General features: G+C 35.8%; 1 protein-coding gene across 14 annotated transcripts in view; it reads left to right on the forward strand.

The window, feature by feature from the left end:
• The window catches only part of mtmr3 (myotubularin related protein 3), a 112,276-nt gene extending 89,507 nt beyond the window's left edge, over window positions 1–22,769 (forward strand). For 9 of the 14 annotated variants that reach the window (XM_069912955.1, XM_069912958.1, XM_069912962.1 and 6 more), the window contains 4 exons: window positions 14,466–14,576; window positions 17,664–17,752; window positions 20,623–20,649; window positions 22,507–22,769. In XM_069912955.1, the coding sequence (XP_069769056.1) occupies window positions 14,466–14,576; window positions 17,664–17,752; window positions 20,623–20,649; window positions 22,507–22,678 (399 nt within the window). In that variant the 3' untranslated portion in view covers window positions 22,679–22,769. Of the gene's footprint in view, window positions 1–14,465; window positions 14,577–14,840; window positions 16,745–17,663; window positions 17,753–18,867; window positions 18,912–20,622; window positions 20,650–22,506 lie in introns of those variants that run through there. The other 5 variants (XM_069912960.1, XM_069912970.1, XM_069912964.1 and 2 more) reach the window with 4 other exon arrangements.
• The last annotated feature ends 3,986 nt before the right edge of the window (window positions 22,770–26,755 follow it).

The raw sequence follows: 26,755 nt of genomic DNA on the forward strand, positions 1-26,755 counted from the left end.
GCCAAGAACAATAATGAGGACGAAAGCAGCAAAAACCACAATTTAACATATGAAAGATCTAAATCTTATTGATGTATGGAGGCATTAACAATGGCGTGAAGCAAGGCTGCGTTCTCGCACCAATCCTCTTTTCAATCTTCTTCAGCACGATGCTGAACCAAGCCATGAAAGATCTCAACAATGAAGACGCTGTTTACATCCGGTACCTCACAGATGGCAGTCTCTTCAATCTGAGGCGCCTGCAAGCTCACTCCAAGACACAAGAGCAACTTGTCCGTGAACTACTCTTTGCAGACGATGCCGCTTTAGTTGCCCATTCAGAGCCAGCTATTCAGCGCTTGACGTCCTGTTTTGTGGAAACTGCCAAAATGTTTGGCCTGGAAGTCAGCCTGAAGAAAACTGAGGTCCTCCATCAGCCAGCTCCCCACCATGACTACCAGCCCCCCCACATCTCCATCGGGCACACAAAACTCAAAACGGTCAACCAGTTTACCTATCTCGGCTGCACCATTTCATCAGATGCAAGGATCGACAACGAGATAGACAACAGACTCGCCAAGGCAAATAGCGCCTTTGGAAGACTACACAAAAGAGTCTGGAAAAACAACCAACTGAAAAACCTCACAAAAATAAACGTATACAGAGCCGTTGTCATACCCACACTCCTGTTCGGCTCAGAATCATGGGTCCTCTACCGGCATCACCTACGGCTCCTAGAACGCTTCCACCAGCGTTGTCTCCGCTCCATCCTCAACATTCATTGGAGCGACTTCATCCCTAACATCGAAGTACTTGAGATGGCAGAGGCCGACAGCATCAAATCCATGCTGCTGAAGATCCAACTGCACTGGGTACGTCACGTCTCCAGAATGGAGGACCATCGCCTTCCCAAAATCGTGTTATATGGCGAGCACTCCACTGGCCATGGAGACATAGGTGCACCAAAGAAGAGGTACAAGGACTGCCTAAAGAATTCTCTTGGTGCCTGCCACATTGACCACCGCCAGTGGGCTGATATCGCCTCAAACCGTGCATCTTGGCGCCTCACAGTTCGGCAGGCAGCAACCTCCTTTGAAGAAGACCGCAGAGCCCACCTCACTGACAAAAGACAAAGGAGGAAAAACCCAACACCCAACCCCAACCAACCAATTTTCCCCTGCAACCGTGTCTGCTTGTCCCACATCAGACTTGTCGGCCACAAACGAGCCTGCAGCTGACGTGGATGTTTACCCCTCCATAAATCTTCGTCTTCGAAACCAAGCCAAAGAGACTCTAAATCTTATAAATTCTCCCCAAATGTTAATATTGTTACACCTTACCTGGATCACATAAGAGCCCAGATACAGTAATAAAAAGGAACCTAAAAGTGACTTGTATGTAAAAACCTAGTTTCACAACTGTCCTCTTTCTACTTAAAATATATGTTAAGTTCTAACAGTGAATGGATCTGCATGTATGGAAGGGGTGGAGTGACTGTTGTTTTTGTTTGTGAGAAAAAGTTGAATGTATATTTAAAATGTCATTATGTATAATTTTTGGGGGAAAAGAAACAAAATATTTTTTAAAAACAGATCCAGCAGTAGGTAGTTGTGGAAGGATGTTTTCCTGATTGAAGGGGTTGGTATTAAGTCCATTGTTGTTTATTAAATAGGTTAACATGATCAGTACTTTTTCAGATAACATTAAAATTAGTGGTGTAGTGGACAGTGAAGGAGGATATCTAGATTTACAACAGGATCTGTGCCAAGGAGTGACTACAACTTTGACAATACTGAGGTGTTGCCCTTTAGGTCAACCCAAGGAAAAGCAGACATGATGAATATCAGGGCCAAGGAAGAGTATACCAAGGGGTACAGGTACATGGTTCCTTGAAAGTGACGACTGGGGAGGAGTCACGTGATGGAGTAGTGGCCGGACGGTGAACTCCAGCCCTCTCCAGAAAAGTCGGAAAAAACAAAGGAAAACACAAAGGCACAAAAATAAAAATTAAAGTAAAGTGAGTATAAAGGTGGAAAGAAGATGGCGACGAAAAAAGAAAAATCGAAGCCAACGGTAAGAAGAGAGGAAGAGAAGACAACGGAAGAAGGAGAAGGCCTTACCTGTTCGAAGAGGCCCGCGGTGGAGAGAGAAACCCGCTCCCTCAGGTCGGTAGAAAGTGGACTACAAAAATGGCTCGCTGAGCCGAGTAAAAGTGCGCAACCGCGCATGCAAAAAAAACACACCGACGGGAGGGGTGACCAGCTGGGGAGTCGATCTCCACAGCCGGCAATGACAGCTGCAGAGCAGCTGCAGCAAGAGGAGAATATAGAAGACAACGAAAACAAGAAAGAAGAGAAGAAAAGGACAACAAAGAAACAACAGATGGCCAACCCAGAGGAAGAAAAAGAGGAAGAGTACAGTGAAATGGAAGAAGAAGGGAAAGGCAAGACAATGGATATATTTTCTCTTATTAAAGAATACATGGATTCATTTAAAGAATGGCAAGCACAAGAATTTAGTGATTTAAGAAGAAGAATAAACAATACAGAAGAGAAAATGAATAAAATAGATATGACCTTATCAGAAATGGGAAAAAGAATGGACAAGGTGGAAGAACGAGAAGCAGCAGTAGAAATGGAGGTAGAGGACTTAAAAAAAAGAAATTAGAGGAATCTAATAAAAAAGTTAAAGAGACACAAGAGCTGTTAGCTCAGAAAATAGATATAATGGAAAATTATAACAGAAGAAATAACATAAAGATAGTGGGCCTTAAAGAAGATGAAGAAGGCAAGAATATGAGAGAGTTTATAAAAGATTGGATCCCTAGGATCCTAGGATGTCCAGAGCTACAGCAAGAAATGGAAATAGAAAGGGCACATAGAGCAGTGGCCTTTAAACCACAACCACAACAAAAGCCAAGATCTATTTTAGTAAAATTTCTAAGATATACTACAAGAGAAAAGGTACTGGAGAAAACAATGGTAAAAGTAAGAGAGGGCAACAAGCCACTGGAGTTCAAAGGGCAAAAAATCTTCATTTATCCAGATATGTTTTGAACTCCTGAAGAAGAGAAAGGAGTTCAATACAGCAAAGGCGATTTTATGGAAGAAAGGGTATAAATTTATACTAAAGCATCCAGCGGTTTCGAAAATATTTATTCCAGGACAGCAAAACAGACTATTCTCGGATCCAGAGGAAGCACGAAAATTTGCAGAACAATTACAAAATAGACTGAGAGATGAAGACGTGTAACGAGAGTACAAAAGACTGCGAACTAAAAAGACACATAAGTTTTGAACTCCTGAAGAAGAGGAAGGAGTTCAATACATCGAAAACGATCTTATGGAAAAAAACTATTCTCGGATCCAGAGGAAGCAAGGAAATTTGCAGAACAACTACAAAACAAACAGAGAGATGAAGACATGTAATAAGAGTAAAAATGACCACGATTTATATGTATGTGGGTAAAGAGGTGTATGTGTGTATATGTATAATGTGCATACATGAATGTATCTGTATTTAGAGGAAAATATTGATAGTATAGATAAGAATTAATAAGGAAAGGAAATGGAATAGAGGGATAAGGAGGGAATTAAAAGAGTGACCTTTGTTACATATGAAAAGTGAAATCTTTTCTGGGGGGGCTGGGTGGGGAGGAGTTACGGTCACTGCAAAATCAGCTGACTATTGCGAGTGAATTCGCAAATCCAAATGGAGAGTGGAGATGTGGTTGTCCGACAAGGGATAAAGGACAACTCAGGAGGGGAAGGAGAGATTGGGGCTAAAGAAGTTTTAAATAGGAGAATAAGGAAAAGTTTGATGTTTTAGGAATGTTGTCTTATAAAGGGTTCAAAACAAGAAAACAGAAATGGATAAGAAGGAAAGGTAATGATGGAGAAACGGAAAGGGAAGATAAACAAAGTATAAAATGGCTACGTTGAACTATATGACTTTAAATATTAAGGGAATACATAACCAAATTAAAAGGAAGAAACTGCTAAATTTACTGAAAAAAGAAAAAATTGATATAGCATTTGTGCAAGAAACACATTTAACTGAATTGGAGCACAAGAAATTAAAGAGAGATTGGGTAGGACACGTAACAGCAGCATCGTATAATTCAAAAGCAAGAGGAGTAGCTATATTAATTAGTAAAAATGTGCCATTTAAAATAGAAGAGGAAATAATAGATCCAGCAGGGAGATATGTAATGATAAAATGTCAGATATATTCGGAGTTTTGGAATTTACTCAATGTATATTCACCTAATGAAGAAGATCAAAAGTTTATGCAAGATATCTTTTTGAAGATAGCAGATACGCAAGGGAACATATTAATAGGAGGGGATTTCAACCTGAATTTGGATTCAAATATGGACAAAACTGGGAAAAAAATTAACAGAAAGAAGAAAGTTACCAAATTTATAATTAAATCGATGGAAGAAATGCAACTTTTGGATATATGGAGGAAACAACACCCAAAGGAAAAGGAATATTCATATTACTCGGCTAGACATAAAACATACTCAAGAATAGACCTTTTTTTGTTATCAGCTCGTATGCAAGATAGAGTAAGAAAAACAGAATATAAAGCTAGAATACTATCGGACCATTCACCCTTAATATTGACAGTAAAGTTAGAGGACATCCCTCCAAGAATGTATAGATGGAGATTAAACCCCATGTAACTTAAAAGGCAGGATTTTAGGGAATTTATTGAAAAACAAATTAAAATGTATTTTGAAATAAATACGAAATCAGTGAAAGATAAGTTTATACTATGGGATGCAATGAAAGCATTCATTAGAGGGCAAATAATAAGTTATGTAACCAAGATAAAGAAGGGCTATAATCAGGAAACAGAGCAGTTGGAAAGGGAAATAGTAAATATAGAAAAAGAATTAGCAATGAAGGAAGATACAACTAAAAGAAGAGAATTGGCGGATAAAAAAATAAAATATGAAACACTACAAACATATAAGGTGGAGAAGAATATAATGAAGACAAAACAGAAATATTATGAACTAGATGAAAAAACGCACAAAATCCTAGCATGGCAGCTTAAGACAGAACAAGCTAAGAAAATGGTATTGGCATCAAGGAAAAAAGACAAACAAATCACATTAAGGAAAACTTTAGAGAATTCTATGAACAATTATACCAAACTGAAAACGAAGGGAAAGAAGGGAAAATAGATGAATTTCTAACTAAAATTGAACTACCAAAACTACAAATAGAGGAACAAAATAAATTAACAGAGCCATTTGGAATAGTAGAAATACAAGAGATAATAAAAAAATTACCAAATAATAAGACACCAGGAGAGGATGGATTCCCAATAGAATTCTATAAAACATTTAAAGACTTATTAATTCCGCCCCTCCTGGAAGTAATCAACCAGATTGATAAAACACAAAGCTTACCAGATTCATGTAAAACAGCAATAATTACAGTAATACTAGAGCAAGGGAAATATCCACTCACACCAGCGTCATATAGACCAATATCTTTACTTAACACAGATTATAAGATAATAGCTAAACTATTAGCAAACAGATTAGCAGAGTATGTACTGAAAATGGTAAATCTAGACCAAACTGGATTTGTCAAAAAAAGACGCACAACAGACAATATTTGTAAATTTATTAACTTAATTCATGCAGTAGAAGGAAATAAAGCACCTGCAGTAGCAGTTGCTTTAGACGCAGAGAAGGCCTTCGACAGAGTAGAATGGAATTATTTGTTCAAAGTATTGCAAAAATTCAGTTTACCGGAGAAGTATATTAATTGGATTAAAGCATTATATAAGGGACCATTAGCGAAAGTGACAGTAAATAGACATGTATCAAAGCAATTTAACTTAAGCAGGGATGCCCACTATCACCTTTATTGTTTGCGTTAGCTATAGAACCACTAGCAGAAATGATAAGAACAAAAAATAATATAAAAGGGATAAAAATAAAAGACAAGGAATATAAAATCAATTTATTTGCAGATGATGTTATAGTATACTTAACAGAACCAGAACTATCAATAAAAGAATTATATAAGAAATTGAAGGAATATGGAGAAGTGTCGGGTTACAAGATCAACGTAAATAAAAGTGAAGCAATGCCTATGAATAATGCGGATTTCTCAAAATTTAAGAAGGAATCACCATTTAGATGGCAAATGCAAGCAATAAGATACCTAGGTGTACAAATAAACAAAAATCTCGGCCAACTATATAAACTCAATTATTATCCACTAATGGAAAAATTACAGGACGATTTAGAGCATTGGAAAGATTTACCACTAACACTAATAGGAAGGATAAACTGCATTAAAATGAACATTTTTCCAAGGATATTATACCTATTTCAGGCATTGCCAATACAACTGACAGAAAAATTCTTCAAGGAGTTAAAGAAAATAATAAGGAATTTTTTATGGAAAGGGGGGGAAACCGAGGATAGCACTAGATAAATTAACAGAATGGTATAAACAAGGAGGCTTACAACTGCCAAACTTTAAAAATTATTATAGAGCCGCACAATTAAGATACCTATCAGATTTTTATCAAACAAGGGAAAAGCCAGATTGGACTAGATTAGAATTAGATAAAATAGGGGAAAAGATACCTGAACAAATATTATATAAATGGGATGAAAAATTGGTACAACATAGAAGTTCTCCAGTATTACATCATCTACTCAATATTTGGAAGAAGATTCATGTAGAAAGAAATAAAACAAATTATCAATTACCAAAACTAATATTGACGCAAAACAAGTTACTCCCTTTTACAATAGATAACCTTTCCTTTAGAGAAAGGGAGAAAAAAGGGATTAAAAGAATAGAAAATTGTTTTTCAGGAAATAGATTCTTATCCTTTGAACAAATGAAAGATAAATACAATATAACTCAAGATACAGCGCTGGCATATTACCAATTGAGATCCTACTTGAAGGATAAATTAGGAAGCAGTTGAGTTTGCCAGAGGGAAGTAACTTTGACTATGTGATTACAGATACAATGATAATCAAAAGATTTATAACAAATATGTATATTAAACTGCAAGAAAAGGAGAATGAGGAAACAAATGGTAAAACTAAACAAAAATGGGAACAAGATTTAAATATAAAGATAAAAAAGGAAACATGGGAGAAGTTATGCTCTGGAACGATGAGAAATACAATAAATACGAGGTTACGTATGATACAATATAACTGGATACACAGGCTATACATTACACCTCAAAAGTTAAATAAATGGGACCCAACAGTATCTGATAGATGTTTTCGATGTTTAAAAAAAAAGAAATGGGAACAACAATTCATGCAATCTGGACATGTGAGAAAGTAGAAAAATTTTGGGAAGATCTAAATCAGATATTAAATAAAATAACAGAAAACAATATACCAAAGAATCCAGAGATCTTCCTCCTAAGTAACATAAAAAACAAAGAATTTGGAATTGATTTGGAGGATGCACAAAAAAGATTTGTTAAGATAGCTCTAGCCGTAGCAAAAAAATGTATTATGTCAACCTGGAAATTGGAAGATAATTTGAAAATACAACAATGGTATATAGAAATGAATAAATGTATTCCATTAGAAAAAATAACATATAGTTTAAGAAATAATATTGAAATATTCGAACAAATATGGGAGCCTTACATTAAACACAATAGCGAAAACCTACCGGGGACAATCACTACCTAAGTTAATGGAAGGAAAAGGAAATGAAAAGAATGGACTCAGTGGAATTTCTGGTGTATTTTTATTGAATGACAACATTGTCTGACTGGTTTAATGTATCCTAGATTTTATACCTTAAATGAATGGGAGGGGGGAGGTAGGGAGGGTGGGATGGGAGGAGGGAGGGTGGGGGGAGAAAATGGCACTGTATATGTGTGAAAAGGAAAAAGTGTGTACTATGGTTAATGTGATTTATGGTGTGAAAAATTAAAAATTAAAAAAAAAAGAAAGTGACGACTCATGTGGACCAGGTGATTAAGAAGGCATTTGACATGCTTGCCTTCATTGAATCTGATATTGAGCACAAAAATTGGGATCTTGTTATTTTGATGTATCACCATATCACCATATACAACACAGAGCAGGCCAGTTTGGCCCTACTAGTCCATGCCGAAACAAACCCCCACCCTCCTCATCCCAATGATCAGTACCTGGTCCATACCCCTCCAATCCTCTCCCCTCCATGTAATTATCCAGTCTTTTCTTCAATGTAAATAACGTCCTTGCTTCAAGCACCTCTGCTGGAAGCTTATTCCACATCCCAACCACCCTTTGCGTGAAGAAATTTCCCCTCATAATTTTCCCCCTACAATCTCACAAGACAGTGAGCCCACATTTAGATTACTGTGTGCAGCACTGTTTTCCCAGCTAGAGGAAGGGCATCAATAAATTTGAAGCAATGCAGAAGAGATTCACCAGGAATGTTAAGGGGCCAAGAGGACTTGAAGTATAGGGAGAGATTGGATAGGCTGGGTCTTTATTTCCTAGATCAGTGGAGGATGAGGGGTGATTTTGTAGAGGTTTATAAAATCATGAGGGACATGAATAAAGTGAATACTCAGTCTTTTTCCCAGGCTTGATTCTGGAACATGTAGGCTAAAGATGAGAGGGTAAATGTTTACTTGGATGGTAGTCTGTATCTGGAAAGAACTGCTGATTGAAACTATCATGACAGGCAGAATTCTGACATTCAAAAGACACTTTGGATGGATGTGGGCCAAATGCAAGCAAATAAAACTTATCCAGAATGCCAACTTGGTGGGCATGGACAAGTTGAGAAGAAGGGGGTTTGTTCTGTACTAATATATGAATCCTATGCAATTCACTGAGGCCTTCCAGTTGCAAAAACACTTGGCATCCATTTGCTTTTGTTTCAATCCCCCTGAACCATTTTTGGATCTATAATAGCACTCTCCCATTGGCCTTTGCTTGTTTGACCAATTTACAATGTGAATCTTGTCAAAAGTCATGTAAAGACCCACTTAGATCACATTGAACTGCTCTCATCAGCCCTGCTTGACACCACCTTAAAGAAATGAAATCCAGTTAGTTAGATATTCCCTGAAATCCATTCTGACTGTTCCAGGTTAATATATGCCTTTCCAAATAAATACTGACCTTTCAAATTTATTTATTTTTAAAATATCTTTATTGAGTTGAATTTTTTTTTAAACCTGCACACATATTAATCCACAATGTGGGATGAAATGTATGGGGGGGAGGGAAACAGATAATTTGTCCTTCTCTAATAATACCTTGAGCATGCATGATATAAATTGTGTGCACCCTTAAAACCGTTTTCAAAACGCTTCCAAAAAAAAAAGTTTTTCAAATGTATTTAGTGGCATTATGTATTTTTCTATTCATTTGATTTCACATATGCTGATTGGATTTGCTTCACACAGACCGCTGTGGTTATCCCTAGCGTCTGCTAAGAATTATTGTTCCTTACCATTTGAATTTTTTTGTTTCCTCTTGGCATTATTGTCCAGAGACATGGAGCATGGCTCCAGATAGGAGAGTCGACATCCAATTCTACCTTTCTGCCATTATTTCACTTTCAGTTGCTCTTTTTGCTTTCAGCTTCTGTTCAGTTTTTCATGAAGTATCCGGCTTCACCTTCCACGTACAAATTCCACATCAATGCAAATTATTGTGATTCAATTTTGATGTGAAGCTGATGTTATTCAAGCTGAAAAACAAGATCAAAGTATTCTTATACTCTCATGAAAATAGCACTCTGAGCACAATGTTTTTTACATAAAACAATTGGTGTTGCCACATAACATCTCCACTCTTATTTTAATACACAATTTGGTGGGTTTTATTTTTGGAGGAACTTGTGATGTAATTAAAGAAAAATTTGGTGGCACGCCAGAGGTGTTGTAACTATTGCAGCTGGTGGTGCAGACCCTGGAAAAGCAGGAGCAGAGACACAGCATTGCTCCGCAAGGTCATACTGGCCAGTCGTGCTGTTGACAGCTCTGTGCAGGTTTTAAATAACCTGTTAGAGGACATGACTTTTTTAAATCATAAAACCATAATCTGTGACCAAGCTGGTAGTGCCTGCGCTGGGCCTTGTACCAAGAGGGGTTGCATACACATGCTGTTAAGAAGGAGAACCATGGGAGATGACCCTACAGGGAAGGTGACCGTTGCAGCAGACCAACAAGGGGCTCAGCCGCTGAAGGGCTAACACAGGCTGCGGGCTGCTAGCGACTTGCAGGTGAAGGACCCACACAGGCTCATGGGAACTAGGTATTGAATCTGAGATTCAAGAGGTTGACAAGGGAAAGAAGGCCTACTGAAGGGTCTCAGGTGCTGAAAGTTTCCTAATCATATCGGTTTGGATCTGGAGCAGGGGTTGCCAATAGTTTGAACTGGAGTCTGTGTGACTGCAGAGCCTGTGACAGCACTGGAGCTGAATCCAGGGAGACCTAGTATCTCACTTTCTCCTTTCTCTTCTAGTTAGTGGGGCCGGTCAATGCTCATGGTGTCTCTTTGTTGCCTTATGGCACACAAAAGTTGAAATACATCATGTATATTAAATTTTTATGTAACATGACAACAAAAGGAACATTTAGCAAATAGTACAAATTTGATGAAAGACCACTTAACATAAGATGCTGGAAATCAAAGCCAACTTGATTGAAACAAATATAGGTGAGAGTCACTTAATACACCAGACTTGATTATCATCTTGAGCTTGACTTTTCAAATTTCAGGAATCTGGATTTAAATTTGTCACCATTTTTATAGAACGGTGGATGGTTCAAAACAGACTGCAGAATATTGAAATTGTACTGTGAATTATTTCAGTTCATTGGAATTTCACTATGAAGCAGTTGAAATCCTGAAGTGTTTTTTTTCTTCTAGCTGAGGTATGGTTTTAGTAAACTCAGTTTTAGTGCATCAATTGGAATGAATGCAAAGTTTACAAAGAAAAATCTCCAAGTTTTTAAGTACTGTATATTGTGATTTAAATGTTTCTACTTAGAGCTAATGGTAACCTGTGATGACGATTATGTAACATATGGTGCAAATGTATTATAATGTTGGTAATTAAAAATGCTGTTTTAACTGATCCACCTGAATTTTTTACGATAGTGGCAATAAATACTCTTAACCCCTACATGAATGTCTGAAAGTTTTGTGTGCAGTCATTTAGAAGTTCTCCAGAATAAAATGAATAACTTGTGTTTGTTTTTTTTTAAATTAGCTATACCAAGTTAAAATTTTCAAAATGGATTGTTCATTCAATTTACTATTTTTGTATTGTAAATTAGTGAGTAAATTTTAAATACAGTAACCCCTGTTAGCCATATTCAAGCAACTGGCCAAAAAAAATTGTGGAAAATAATGTGAAGCTTAAAATTGGCGCACCTCGCTGTTTCGTTCGCCCATTCACGCAACATGCAATCTCAAGCAGCTGGAAAATTCACTTATCCAGCATCTACCAATCTGCCTAGGTGCTGGATACCAGGGGGGTTTTCAGTAGCCAATAATTTGTAAAACAAGGAATGGGAGGAAATAAGCAAGTCAGGTTTTTTTTTATTTTTGTTTACTTAAGCACTGCATTAGTTGCTTAAATTTTAATAACGTGATACTAACTGATGGGATAAAAAACACATTAGTTGGCTAGATTTCTGTAAGTTTGAGTGGAGAAATTAAAAATTTGTTATTGAAAATCCTATTGTTAACTTTAGTCAGCTGTTACAAGTTGTATGCTATTGTATGCAAGCTATTTGTACTTAAAATGTTTTTGAAATTTAGCAATAGTTATCTTTTAATTGATACCAACTTGTGATTATATAAACACATGGAGTATTGTTTTACATTTTAAAGTTTAAAGAGCATTATAATGACTGAACAACTGCTTTTTGACTTCAAGGCTCTCAGTATTGGGGCCATTAGCAGGCATTCTGCCTGATATTCAAAGTTTACTCATGGTGAACTTGACTGCACACAGATGTTTGAGGGTAACATGTATCAATTCTGAAACTAAGTAGAATCAAAGCCGATTTCATTCCCTTAACATCCATCTTTTGTTGGTCCAAAGTCAGCAAATCATGCAGTGAAGTGCCATCACTTTTGAACGTGCCTTGGTGTCAATCTGCTGTGAGGCCTTTGAAAGAGACCTTCGTGCTCTTACACTGAGCATCCCTTGGAGCTGCAGTGTGATGGTGAAAAACTGCTGAACTTTCAGGGATGGATATACAGATTAGTTTGATGATCTGAAAATGCCCCTGGCATGCTGAGTGCTTCCAGCATTTTTTTTTTTTGCCTCGACAGTCTTTGTTCTAACTGCCTTCTAATCCCTGTAAAGCAAGGTCATAACAAATGGAAAAGGCACAAGGCCAAAGTTTCGGTGACTGAGGGAAGAAGAAAATAATGAGACAGTTGATGTTGCCTCTATCTGATGACTGAAGGAGGAAGTATATAATTACTCAACATTTTCTCAATCCACAGCCAACAAATATCTAACTGAAATGGATACAATTCATCAGGAAAACTGGAAACTGATCAATTGGCCTTGCATTCATTTCAGAAACAAAATCACATAATCAGAATCTCTTTCCAAGGGTGGCTGACTAGAACTAATGAGCACAAATTTAAGGAGAGAGGGAGAAATGTAGAGATCTGAGGGGTGCATTTAATCATAGAGAGTGGTGACTATTTGGAACCAGCTTCCAGAGAAGGAACTGAACACATACAATTACAACATTTAAAAGGCATTAGGACAAGTATTCAGTTAGGAAAGAAGTAAACAGGACAAATGGATTAGCATAACAGGCTTCACAATTGGCAGTTGTAAACCTAGTTTATGTGCTCTATGATTCATTGATTCACTCCTATCTCCTTCAGTGCATAAATGGTACACAAAGCAAACTTGAGTAGTTAGTCTCAGGATAGGACATGAGCCATTTCGAATTGAAATTAGAAATTTATTTTAGTTGACAGTTGTATATCATCTGAATTCTCAACCTGGGTATGTTAAAAGCTAAGATCTTTTTGGATACTAAAAAAATCCTAAAGTGGATGTGGAACATAGGACCAGCAGTGACTGGTACAGTCATCTTTGGCCCGCACTTGGTCATTCTTTTTACATTCTTATGATTATTATGTTTGCTTTTTGTACAGGAAATGTTTCAAGTGATAGTCCCTGAGGCAGTATTTTATATTTTCTACGTCAGTTCAAATTGCAAAGGTAGCGACGTTGCCTTTGTAATTTTTACACTTCCCTTCTCATAATAAACCTTTGAGTTTTTTGATATTTATTAAATATTTTAAATATTAAAATTGTTTCATATTGCCTCGAGTGATATTTTTAAATCTGAAACATTACACAGCTTCAGAGGAAAAAACCTGGTGGTTCAATATACATTGTTTTAAGATTGATGGTTCTAACACTGAACATTGCAGGCTTAAAAATCAAGCAAGAAGTTGGTAATTTTTCTATTACACTTCTATTCAAGTACATGATAAATTTCTCAGTCTTCAGTCTTCAGACTGAATTAGAAAGTCTAGATGTGTGGACCTCTGATGGTATGATTGACCTTGCATGCAACAATATCTTCAACCAAATAACCTACCAGCACTCCTTAATCTGGAAAATGTAAAAATAAAATGACTAAATCAGATTGAATTTTAATGTACAAACACCATCTTCAGAAAAGTTATAATATGAGAGGTATAATGGAACTAAAAGTACTTTAGTAATAGGTGAAAGTAATTTACTGAATTATTTACTGAAAATATTTGACGTACCTAGCAAAATAAAATTTTGGGATAAAATAACACATTAGTTGGCACGATTTCTAAGTGAGTGGAGAAATAACAAATTTGTGTTTTCCATGGTTGAATAACTTTTTTGAAATTAAATCCTTTATCATAATTTGAAGTTAGCGCTCTCAATGTTTATTACACCTGACATTTTCTAGTCCGAAAATTTATAAACTCTCTCTAAATAGTTATTTTAGATTTTGGTAAATTAATCAGAATCCATCTTGCATTTATACAAATCAGGTCAAATTACTTTCAGCCAACAAAATAAAATTTATTGAGCAATTATTATCAACTCTCTGTAACCAAAGCAAATTTATGTCCAGCAAACCTTTAACAAATCTCCAGAGAATTGAGAGAGACAATGAAAAATGAACAGTCTGTCAAAATGTCTTCTCATTTTGGCTTTCTTTGAATTTATTTTATATTAATTCCTCATTCTGATTTTATGCAAGATTTTGCTGATTTATGTTCCATGAAATTGTTGTTTAAGAGCATATTTCCTGATATTTTTGGAATGTCTGACTATTATTTTGTTACTCCAGAATAAAGTGATGTTCTTATCACAGGCACATATGAGCACATAGGCTTTTTAAATAATCTTGTGTTTATGTAATTTTAAGATGTTAGGTAGGCATTTATATTTTTAAATATCAATTAATATATATTTCTTTGTATATAATAGACCTCTATCCCAGACTCTGAGAGCAATATGGATCAGAATTGCTTATCTCGGTGTAGCACGGAAATATTTTCTGAAACCAGTTGGGAACAAGTGGAGAAACAGGACACAGAGGTGAGTGATACAGCCTCAACAAAAGCTAGAAGCTATCCAGAATTATAAAACCTAATTCATATCAAAATGTACCTTGGATCAAAAAAATATGAACACAATATCTTTTAATCCAAATTGTGGCCATGTTGGTGTTTAGATTTAAGTGATGGCCAACGTAAATAAAGGGAAACTTTGGATGCGAACTTTTCCAGATTGAGGAGGAGTAGGTAGTATTAGTCACCTAGTCTATTAAAATAATCATTAAGAGTTTGAGAACTGTTACAGAAATTGAAGAAGAAAGAATAGCCTACAACAGAATGAGAGTGATCAAGAAATCGATGAAAAGAGTGAATTAAGAAAAAGATGAAAAAGGCCAGGGACAGCTTTATGCAATAGAAGAATACTATCTGCCAGCTTCAGAAATGGCTGTGCAGTGAAGACAACACAGAAGTCAGAAATTTAGGACGATTGTGAAGTTATTTCAGTTTCAAAATTTACTCAGATCATCAGCTGTACCAAATTATTTTTTGATCTAATTGAAAAATCGACACTGAAGTCATGATATAAAGGTGGGTGCAAGCTTGGATGTTTTCCTGATAAGGCTATTGGCTCCATTCACACATTGGATGAATTTTTAAAGGGATAATATTTACATTCAGACTGACAGGTGTTCATGGAAAAAAGATGTCATTACATTTAAGCTTCAACCAATTGAATAATGCTGTGAATGACATAATAGTAGGTATTTAACTTGGTTGTTACTACCAGTGTACCTCTACCAATGTATGGCTGTGTTGATGTAATGCTCTTTCTCAAAGCAGTATTATAACACATTCTTTTATCTAAACCATATATTTGGGTGACAGCAGTCTCTTAACATTATTATGACAGTTTCTTTGTAATATTAGTTGCACGAATCTGCTAACTAGATATTTGGAAAAGTGTTTACATTAATCCAATTCTGAAAGCGTACACCTCCTACAGACAGGTTTGGAATAAAGTGCAATATCATGTGTCAGGATATGTACAATTTTAATGGAATATGAACAGGAATGTTAGAAAATTACAAATATATTCAAAAGAAAAACTCCATATTAAAGCCTGTTATACAGCACAGAAACAGGCTCTTCAACCCAACTTGTCCATTCCAGCCACTTTATCTACCTGAGCTATTCCTATTTGTTTGCATTTGGCACCTAGCCCTCTAAACCCTTCCCATTCATATACATGTCAAAATGTCTTTTAGACATTTTATCTGCTTCTACCACTTCCTCTGGCAGCTTGTTTCATATACTAACCTCCCTTTATTGCCCTCTTTAAGGTCCCCATTAAATCTTTCCCCTTTCACCTTAAATTTAGGCCCTCCATTTTTATATATCCCCACCTTTGGAAAAAGACCTTCTCTATCTTTGCCACATTATAAAGATAACTCTAATTTCACCCCTTGTTCTCCTGTCCTCAAGGCAGGGGGAGCCCAAGCCCTTCAATTCTGGTAGCATCCTGTGAATCTTTCCTGCATGTATTCCACTTCAATGATGCCTCTCCTATAGCTTGGAGACAAAAACTACAAACAATACTCCCAAATGTGGTCTTACCAACATCTTGTACAATCGTTACGTGACCTTCCTGTTCCTGCTCCGTGTTCTGACCAATGAAGGCAAGCAGGCTGAATGTCGCTTCACCACTCTCTACCCATGTTGTCATCTGTCTAACTTGTGTGGCTTACTGGCATAAGTTTCCCCTTTCCTAAATCCACTCGGAATTTACAGTGAATAGGGAACTGTTTAAAGAGCTTATCTAATTTTTTGTCTGGCTTTCGTGTATTTCCCTTCACACTGCCATTGAAAGTGCAGTGTTCAGTTGTGTAAGCCATCATTTCTGCTGTTTGTTCTTTAAACCATGTCATTTTACTGCTTTAAGAACCTTCTATAAAACCTATTTTCCCATACTGTCATCTTTACCTCACTGTTAGTTTTCTGTGGATGTTATAAAATCCCTTAGCAGGCTTTCTAAAAGGCACCTCATAAATGTATGTCGTTGAATGATGCCCCTTACCCCACTTAATTTTTCTTTCTTTTATCTGAAAGTTATCATGTACTGTGTTTGCCTCATTTTATCCAAATAGCTTTAGTCTCAACACATCTTATTGCCATATATTTTAAATACATAATGACGGTGTTATTCTGCATAGCTTGGATAGAGCTGCAGTTTCTATAGCTTGTAAAGATCACCAGTGCAGTGGTTGCATTATCCAAAAGTAATACTGATGCCACAACCTGAAATAACAACATTATGCTCTGCCATTCAGTAACATCCTAACTGGTCTTTTACCTTGGCACCAATTTCCTGTATTAAATCAATATCTCCAGATCCAAATAGTCGGTGTTGAATATATCCAGCAAATGCACCTTCACAACCTCTCAAATTTGATTGACCAACCAGTTTAACTCCATGACTCCCAATTTTTAGATACCCCAGTCAGAGAACAAACAATTCCTGCATTTACCCTGTCAAGTGTCACCAGGATCTTGTGTGCTTCAATATCAAATTTCATTTAATTTAAAATCTAGACAGTATAGGGTCCTGGTCATCTTAATCTCTCCTTGTAGGCTAGACAACCTGGCTCCCATCCAATAATCAATCTGAATAAATATGTTTTAGAAAATGCAGTAAATACTTGGGTCAGGGCTCATCTGTGGAAAGAGTCATGGCTAATGTTTCAGATTGAAAAGTCATGATGAGAAGTCATCATTGTTTTTGAGTTTAAATTTAGACATGCAGCATGGTAACAGACCTTTCCAGCCCATGAACCCATGCTGCCCAATTAACCTGCAACCTACATACATTTTGAAGGGTGGGAGGAAACCCATGCAGACACTGGGAAAATGTACAAACTCCTTACAGACTGGATTCAAACCCAGTTTGCTGGTATTGTAATGGCATTGTGCTAACTATGCCATCCCATTTTTAACTCAAAGAAAAGGCAAAGAATTTTAGAGGAACTAGACATTCAAAAAGCATTTACAAAGTTTAAAAACTTGTACAGCCATTGCTTTGTTCTTGGACTTTTTAAAAAATTTTTCTTGGATTCACAATGTCTCTTTCTAGGTAACCCGGTGGTATCCTGATCATTTGGCTCCACAATGCTATGGATGTGAAAGTCGATTTTGGCTAGCAAGCAGAAAACACCACTGCAGGTACAATGCTTAAAAATAAATGTATATCTAAATGTTCTCTTTTGTTTTATTTTCATCAAATGCACAAGTTATTTTGTAGTATGATATAAACGGGGATGTGACTAATATTGAATCAAATTGCCACAAGTTCCTTCATTTATTTTATTTGGTAAAGAATCCATGGAAGTTTGAGAAATGCTTCACCACCAGTTGAAAATACAAATTACCAAAGAGTCTGCAATTGCACTATTTTTAACCAGCATCCAAATCTTATGATAAATTTCATGCCCATGCCAATATAATTATTTTTGTAGCTTGCCAGACTTTTGGGGAGAACATAATCCTTTAAGAATCTGTACTTCAATGGTTTAAGATTTATACTCTTTTCCAACTGGGGAGTAATATTATTGATCCTTTATCCATTTTATTTTTATCACTGTAGATATTCATGATAATGTTTAAGTCAAAAATACCACTGTTAATTTTTTGCCAAATTATTGTCAAATTTGATATAATTTGACTAGAGTGGACCTGTTCATCAAGTAGTTTAACAGAATGTGATCACCATGTAAATTTAGCAGTGAGAAAACTACCTGCTTGGAGACGTCCATTCCCAAATGTCTTGTACGTGTAATGTTTCAATCTGAATCAATCACTGATTTAAGGAGACATTCATATCACTCTTTTTATGTAAAAAAACCTGGATAAATTCTGTGGGTCCATAAGCTGCATCTGTGGAGATCAAGTAATGGTCAAAATTTCAGGTTGATGTGCTACACCAGGCTGACAGGGGAGAGGGAAGATTGTCAGTTTAAAGGGGAAAGGTGAGACAGGTTGATGAAAAGGTGGCCCATCCAGCCCATGATTCCAGTATCTGGAGTTTCTGCTGAGTTACCAGCTGAGCAAATGTCAATTCCACTTGCCCCATTAGTAAACCACAGAAGCATATCTTCTGATCTAATAGTTCAGTGTTGATTAGAAATATTAGTTACCAAATATCATTGCAGATTACGTGATTGTACCTCTACAACTTTGTAAATTATTGAGGTTAACTATAGCTTTATGATGAATAAACCACACACATGCACATTTTCATTCACTATTTGATCCATATTTATTATATATTTTGGTTTCAGTTGAGAAGCTGGTGCAGTATGTGACATAACTGCTGAAGTGAGTGGTGGGTATATTGTCCGTTTTTCTGTAAGGAACATTAAAAAGCCATGATATGCGTGCTATATCCAACTGGTCACTTGTCCTTGTAATATATTTTTTTTTAAATTAACCACTTCCACCATGTATTTTTATGCTGTTCGAGTGAAGAGTGCAAATTGGATGGCTCTCTTGCTGCTAATTTATCAGGATGTGATGTGAATACCTCTTCTATGGCCCATTGCTTTTGTCTTCATATGACTAGTGCTTTAAACAAGGGAGATTTTTGTGTTGGTATTGGTTGGAGATGCTCCCTGCATATCAAGACAATTTAAATTGGTAAAACATCGTAAGATGAATCAAAGGAATGTTATTACAAATTTTGATACTAACACAAACAAACAGTAAAGTACTTTGGCAATACAGGCAACACGATAAAGTGGAAAATGCAGTAACAAGTTTAAACACAACCAGTCATAGAGATAATTTTACTGCACAAATTTTACCAAGAATTTGGACACCTGTCTTGATCTTAAGGAAAGAAAAGAAATGGAGAGATTTGGGGAGAGTATTTTAAAGCATAAAATTTGACCATTTGCGTGTCCTGCTCTATAAGCGCTGTTTTTCTCCTTGTAAAGGAAGAATGTAAATAGGAAAGCAATTTAGAGAAGGCTTATTAGACTGATAGTTAGCATGAAAGCGTTGTGCTCTGAGGAACGATTAGAATTGTATCAGCTGGTGTTCAGAAGGTGTGGAGAGAATGTCTCCTCTTGTGAGAACATCTAATTTAATGTAACATCAGTGTTGAGAATTATTTTCTACTGAGGACCACGAGCACTTGGAACTTTCCCTCGTAGGGCAGCTGCTGCAGAGAATATCAGTACTTTTAATCAAGGAGATGGATTCTTGGGACAAAAAGATGGAAGGTTACTGCAGTAGATGAGAATGCAGAGTTGAGATTTTAGCCATGTCATTTAATGACTGAGCAGATTCATTGAGACATGTGGCATAATCCTGTTCTTAATTTAAGTTTCAAAACCCATATCTGCATCTATTTTACAGCATTATTTTGATTTCCCTCCACTGCCACTTTAACTAAATCTTAACTCTCCTGTCATTTGAGCATATTTTCTGTTCTATCTTGCAAAAAAATATCCAAAATTTTGTTGCTGCAAATTAAGTTTCCAATTTGCGCAGACATCGCCATCTTAATTTACCTTTTAAATATTTTCTCCCATCCTTTGTCCACACCAAACATTTGCACAAATTCTTCTGTACCTTCACCATGCCTGGCCTCTGACATTCCCCATTATTCTGGTCTGTTGCAAGTCTTTTCTTCCACCCATGTTTGATCTGTGATTTTGTGTCAGCTGCTAAATACCCCTCCTGTCTTTAAACACTTCTCAAAGTTAAAATTTCAAACATGACTTTGCTCTTCCCCCCCCCCCCCACGCAGATTATATTGTAATTCTTTCTTCATTTAAAAATTGAAAGATGGTTGCTCACTTGGCACACTTTTCATAAAAACTTTTTAAAATAATATTTCCAGGTTTTTTTTCCAAGTTTTATAAAATGGTTAATTTAATTTTATGATTAACATTGTTAACATATTGAATTATTTCAAGTATACATCTTTCATTGTAAAATTGCTGCATGTTTTCCATTTGTTTGTATCTCCCTGCTGATTTGCGCCTTTTCCATAGCTAGTTTCCCTCTGAGCTCTTTTTTCCGTCTTGCAGGGACAGGGAGCCTGTTGATGACACATGGTGAGCATTTTCAACAGTCTTCTCTGTCTCTTGTTTGTCTTCATTCCTGGTGATATCAACTTTAAAACATTAACTTGTGCCTTATTAACTGAGAGTACCAACAATTGTTGGCTGAATGCTGATTCAATTGAAATTAGAATTTCCAAGAACCAATATATCAAAATGCATTTGTCAGCTAATCAGGCACGTGTGAGCCATTGCCACAGCTGGAAAAAAGTTAATGTAAAAAAAAAACACACCTATAATTGATTATTTCTGCCATTTGCACGAGTAATTGAATTAATTAAAACTTTGCCTTTTTTGTTTTTAAGTTTAGAACATGTACAATATTTTGGCATTTCATTACATTGTCCATTAAATCAACTTGAGAATCAAGGTCACGCTATGCAGGGACTTGCTTTTTCTTTTTCAATTAAATCTTGGCATAACAATACAAAATCTGCATCTTGTTTATGATCATTTTTGCCCTTTTCTCTCTCCCTACCCCCAGCCATATTGAGCTTTTGTTGAAAAGCTCAATGTTTACTAGCAGAAAATTTATTCTTACCTTTTTTGGTCTGCTTTTTAAAAATTGTATTTTTCTGCTTTGTTTTTGAAAAATGCGGATGGATGTTTGTGGATGTAAATTTGTCTTCTAAATGTTTTTTGCTGGTTGAATAATGAGTATTGTAGAGGAATTTGCAAGTGATATAAAGTCGATATAGTGCTATGAAACAGTTGCAGTATGACCAGCTTTAATTTGTTAACTGATCCACTAATTATATTTGTGTTCAACCTACTACTAGTTTAGTGAGAACTTGCACCCCTTTTCCTAAAATGAATATGTACATAAAAAGGGTGTTGATAGATAATGTAAATGATGTGCAAGAATTGTATTGAAAACATCATTAAAATGAATGGTTAAGTCACTTTACCAAATTAAACACCACTGTTTCTTGGGTTTCCATCTAAAGAGCATTTGGAAGATTTTGCATTTTAATGTATTTGTGTGGTACAAAAGAATTCAGAAACTTGTGAAACAAAATTATTTCTCATAGTTAAAATACTACCTCATGACATGAAGCATCTAGTGCCAAATAGATCATTAATTGTTTGTGGAATGCCACTGTAATCTGAAGTATGTAGACGAAGTAAACTAACCAGTTAACGGTATTTAGTACATTACTCAATTGCTTTTGTTAATTCCATTGTTTAATTTTGCATTAGAGACATCTAATATTGGAACTTCATTACAAATAAAAACATTATAGTAGTTGATTATTTTTCTCAATTAAAACAAAATCAAACTTTGATTTCCCCCCCCCACTTCTGATTGGGCATCCAAATATGTAAATAAGGATGCATTTCTCAATTGAAATGATACTATTTCTGCACTGGATTTATTTGATTTATAAATATTCTTTCTTACTGCAACAATCATTTTCAGACACTTCCTGGAACATTGAAAGTGAGGAACACCATTTTACTCAAGAAACAGTTTACCATAATATTTGTTATTTTAAATGTCAGTTTTATTAACCCTATATTTTATGCATTTAAAGTCACAAATTTGTGTTGAAAAGTTAAATACTTGGGGAACAGAAATTAATCATTGTATTTATTACACTTATGATGGTTGGATATTAGCATTTAAAAAAACCCATCAAATTCTATTGAATATAATAAACAATGGAAAACAACGTGCAGCCACTACTGCATGTGCCTCATGCAAGCAATCAAAGATTAATGTCTTTCCCTTTATTTTTAGAGCAGACTTGTCAAATTTGATCTTTGAACTAACCCTGCATGTCATGTTGACTAAATGTAGATGAACCAAGATTCTAATTGACAATCTGCCTATTTTGTTTCCTTCAAAAGGAATTGTGGGAATGTATTTTGCTCAAGTTGTTGCAATCAGAAGATCCCAGTGCCGAGTCAGCAGCTTTTTGAGCCTAGCCGTGTGTGTAAATCCTGCTACAGCAGTCTTCAGCCCAATGGGTCCGTGCTGGAGATGGAACTGGACAAACCCATTGCAGCTTCTTCAAACTAATGGCAATGCCTTTCTTCCTGGAAACACGCACATTTGGGAGGATGGACAAGAAACCAAGCTCTTATTGTTGCTGTGCACTTGAGAAAGGCCTGACTGAATGCACATTATAGCTTGGAAGTTTTAACAGGATGTGGTGGATACAGACATATTTAGATAGCATAACTTAAAGCTGTTTGGAAGTTTATTTACAGTGATTTGTGACTGGGAAAAGAATGGGCAGTGCAGTATATTACTGCATTAACCAAAGGCCTTAGACTTGCGGAAGTGGTTAATTATTTTCAATGGAAGATTGCATTGTCGCACTGCTCCTACATGCATAATTGAATATGTAAAATCTTAATGTAGATCAGTATTATGTTCCTTTTTATTTACTAAATGAATTGAGTTTATAGCATGTACAGAAAGTATTGTAAATGCCCTATAGTTGCAGCAAAATGAATTTACAATGAACTGATGGGCACTGAAGGAATGAAATATTTTAAGCTTTGTTTACACAGTGTATTGTAAGCTCAAATGTTTTGGTCTTCTATTTGGAACAGAATTTATTTTGAGCTTGGTGAATTAACTTTTTTTCTGCTGTGATTCTGAAATGCAAATGAAGGTTCGAAGAGGTGAAAAAATGAGAAGTTCTGGATAGGTGCCATTGTTTATGATACGGGTTTCTGGGATTGTGTTTTAAAAGCATATTTGACATTCATTTGTCATGTAATTTTCTTCATGTAAGCACTTTTTTATTTTACTCTTGTAAATAAAGAGGACAAAATGTCGTTGCTAGGTACATAGCACTCTTTCCTGAAAGACTTAAGTACTCCATGCCCCAGCATGAATGGACGTGTTTTTTTCCACTTTCATTTTAAAAGCATCAAGTGCTTTAGGCATTTTTCAAAAATGTAAAGAAAATTAAAAGTTTAGCATTTGTCTTAAGCTTATGCTAATTCTTAACAGTTTTGTTACTTTATTATTAATAGATGAGAAGTGTTTAATATAAATGAAATTTGGCTAGTTGGATATACAGGTAAAAACACAAAGTGCTTTCTCCCCTCTTGATATTGAAGTTTAACTTCATTGTTTCATTAATTAATGATATGCTGTAAGATTTTGTTTTATGTAACTTTTTCCCCTCCTCTTAAATTCTTCATCCACTAACTGCCCTTCATTGCAGCACAAATGAATTGGATTGCAAAATATATTTGTACCAGGCACCATTTCCCAAAACTGTAATTAAGAAACCATTTTAAGAGCGTATTAGCAACTGATGTTTGAAACCAACAGTTCCGAGTCGCTAAATGCAAATTGTACTTGGGTACTTTACTGGTGCAGTGCTTTTGATTTATTCCAGAATTACTTTGTATTTTTTAAAATACTATAAATTTCATAAATTTGCCACACAACACATTAAAAATGTCTTAGTAATATAAATAACTACACAGGGTTCATAATAGAAACTGATTCAGTAAAAGTTGATAGAAGAAACTGCACTTTATCAATACATTAGAAGCTTTATTAATCTAATTCCATTTTATAGTCTGTAAATTTTTAATGTTGAACTTGAAGTTCAGAATCCACCTCATCCTGGTACTTAATTTCACACAAGTTTAATGTGTTAAGTACATGCAGTAACATCCTTTGGGGGTTTGGAACTAAAGTTTAAAATGCTGCTAAACCTATTTTGAACAGTCTGATCATTTTTCCCTTCATCTCCTTTGTTTAAGTGACTGTTATCCTTTAGTGGTAATGATAGACACTTCTGATTGTACACTCAAGTGAGATTTGTAAAGTAGCACTTGAAGCCAGACTTTAAATGCTTTAAGAATTGATGCCACAAAGCCGAGTGTGGAAAATGTAGTGCTTACCTGTTTGTAAGCTTTCATGGCATATACTCTTCTGTAGCCTCAGAATGATTTATTTAAATCTAAATAAATTTGTCATTTTCATATATTGTGTTTACCTTCAATTTGGATGACCTGTTTTAGCTTGAAATCACTTTGATTTTCCTTTCAGCAAATTGGTTCTTTAATGACGTACTGGCTGCTAAACTGATGATGCATGGATATGAAGAACATTAGCTTCAAATCTGTCATATTGCATTAAGCAGGGACATGATTTTAATTTTGTGCACGAGTTGGTCTTCGTGCATTTTATCGCATTAGACAATGTGCAGTCACTCATTCACATGCATTTACCTTGTTGGAAAGAGGTTGGCGCAGAAACAGTTTAAAACATTAGAAAACTCAATTGGGTGTCCTTTCAATTGCATTGTTTTTTTTTGTTGTGCAAGATTTGTCACTCTCCAGAAGATATTGAATTGTCTTTATTCCTTTGCAGAATTTTGTGCCTTCCTCTGGTTCTCCAGTTTTTATTTCCACTATCCCCTTGCAGCATATATCGCATGTATTTGGGAGAATAAACAATATCTTGCCTTTCCACTTAACAGTCTATTAAGAACTAAGATTTGGTTTCTGCAAACTCCTGGCTGCAATAACCAAAAAGGTACAGTATTTGGCACATTCCTCAATCTTGTTTGTCCTAAAATCTTTTCACGTGGCCACTTAAATGAAAGAATAAGCGTGTGCAATTAACAATGTTGGAATGTGTGATCATTTGTGGCTTAAATTTGCTGCCCTTAGTCTTAATGAATATGATAGGTCAAAGATACTGTTTTTACATTAATGCTGCATATGTTGGACATTGGAAATAAAAACAAAATGTGGATAATACTCAGCAATTTGTGGAGAGAAAAACAAGGTTTTTTTTTTCAGGGAAGTGACCTTCCATCAAAACACATGAATAAAATAATTTTTTAAAAGTTGTATGTTGGAAAGAAAGGAGACTATGGAAGATGGCCTAAAAGGCTTCAGAGTTATCTGGCAGAAAGGAGTGATAGTGCAACTTTTTCTTTAAATATTTAATTGAGTTTAACATATAAACTTAACTTCAACACTTTTCTGTGTTAGAAGTTGCTTGTTTACAGTCCAAAAGAGCAGTCTGAAATATTTTTAATTCTTCATAAGATGCATCCACACGTGTCTTAACCATATTTAATTCTAAACTTATACCAGCATTCATATGAACCATTTCATTCATTTGAGATGTCAACAAAGGTTTTATAACAGCTTGGATAATTGCATTCAATTGCATACACTGTAAGTCAGTAAAGCTCAGCTCTGCTCTCTCTGACATATTGGCAGAAAAAGTTAACTGCAGCTCCTTCTGCAACTCAACAGAAGACATTTTAAAAGTTTTACTGCAGGTCTGGACTCCCAGCGACAGCACCCCGACTTCCTCAGGGGGTCGCCGCTGGTCTCCCCCCCCCCCCCCCCATCTCATTTTTTCATCAATTTGCGAAGTAAAACGATTTCTTCAGATTGAAATGCTACCTGATGCATTTCCAACAATGGAGTCATCTTCCTGCGTGCTCCCTCAGTTGAAATCGAAAGGCTTTCCAAATCGGGGTCCACTTCTTGTGAACACGCACCTTCTTCCGGATAATGGGTAATTCCAGTGCCATCCTTCATTTGGTGAGCAATAGATTTTTTTTTCAGCCCCCACAGGCGATCTTTAGTGTTCAGACAATGAAGAGATTGAGCCTGGGTCTGTATCAAGTCGTCTAGGCCCCAAATCTTCAGCACTTCGAAAATGTAACTTCTTATGAACTTGAGGTTTAGTCTTTTTACCATTAGTGGTCATAATAATTCCTTAATACTTTAAACTAAAATTTTTAAAGTTTAAACTTGAAAACAAAGGGTTAAAAAACAGGTATTTAAAAGTCTGGCCATAGAGGTCGAGAATGCACGTCTAGACTCTACGCCATCTTGCCACTCCCCCAACATATAAACTTGCATACAAAATTTTAAAAACATAACGTCATCTCATATGGATACAAGTACACGAGAAAGGATGGAACTACATTAAGCAATTCCTTAATGTGAGAGATGAGTAAAACTGATATAAAAATATGAAGATGAGGAAACTAATATAGATATATGGGTAAATGAATAAAGCCAGTATGAATAGGATAAGAATAGATATTAGAATGTAGGAAGTAGAGTTAGTCTGAATAAGATAAGGGTCTTCTAG

Source organism: Narcine bancroftii, unplaced genomic scaffold (assembly GCF_036971445.1).
Source record: "Narcine bancroftii isolate sNarBan1 unplaced genomic scaffold, sNarBan1.hap1 Scaffold_281, whole genome shotgun sequence".
Lineage (NCBI taxonomy): Eukaryota > Metazoa > Chordata > Chondrichthyes > Torpediniformes > Narcinidae > Narcine > Narcine bancroftii.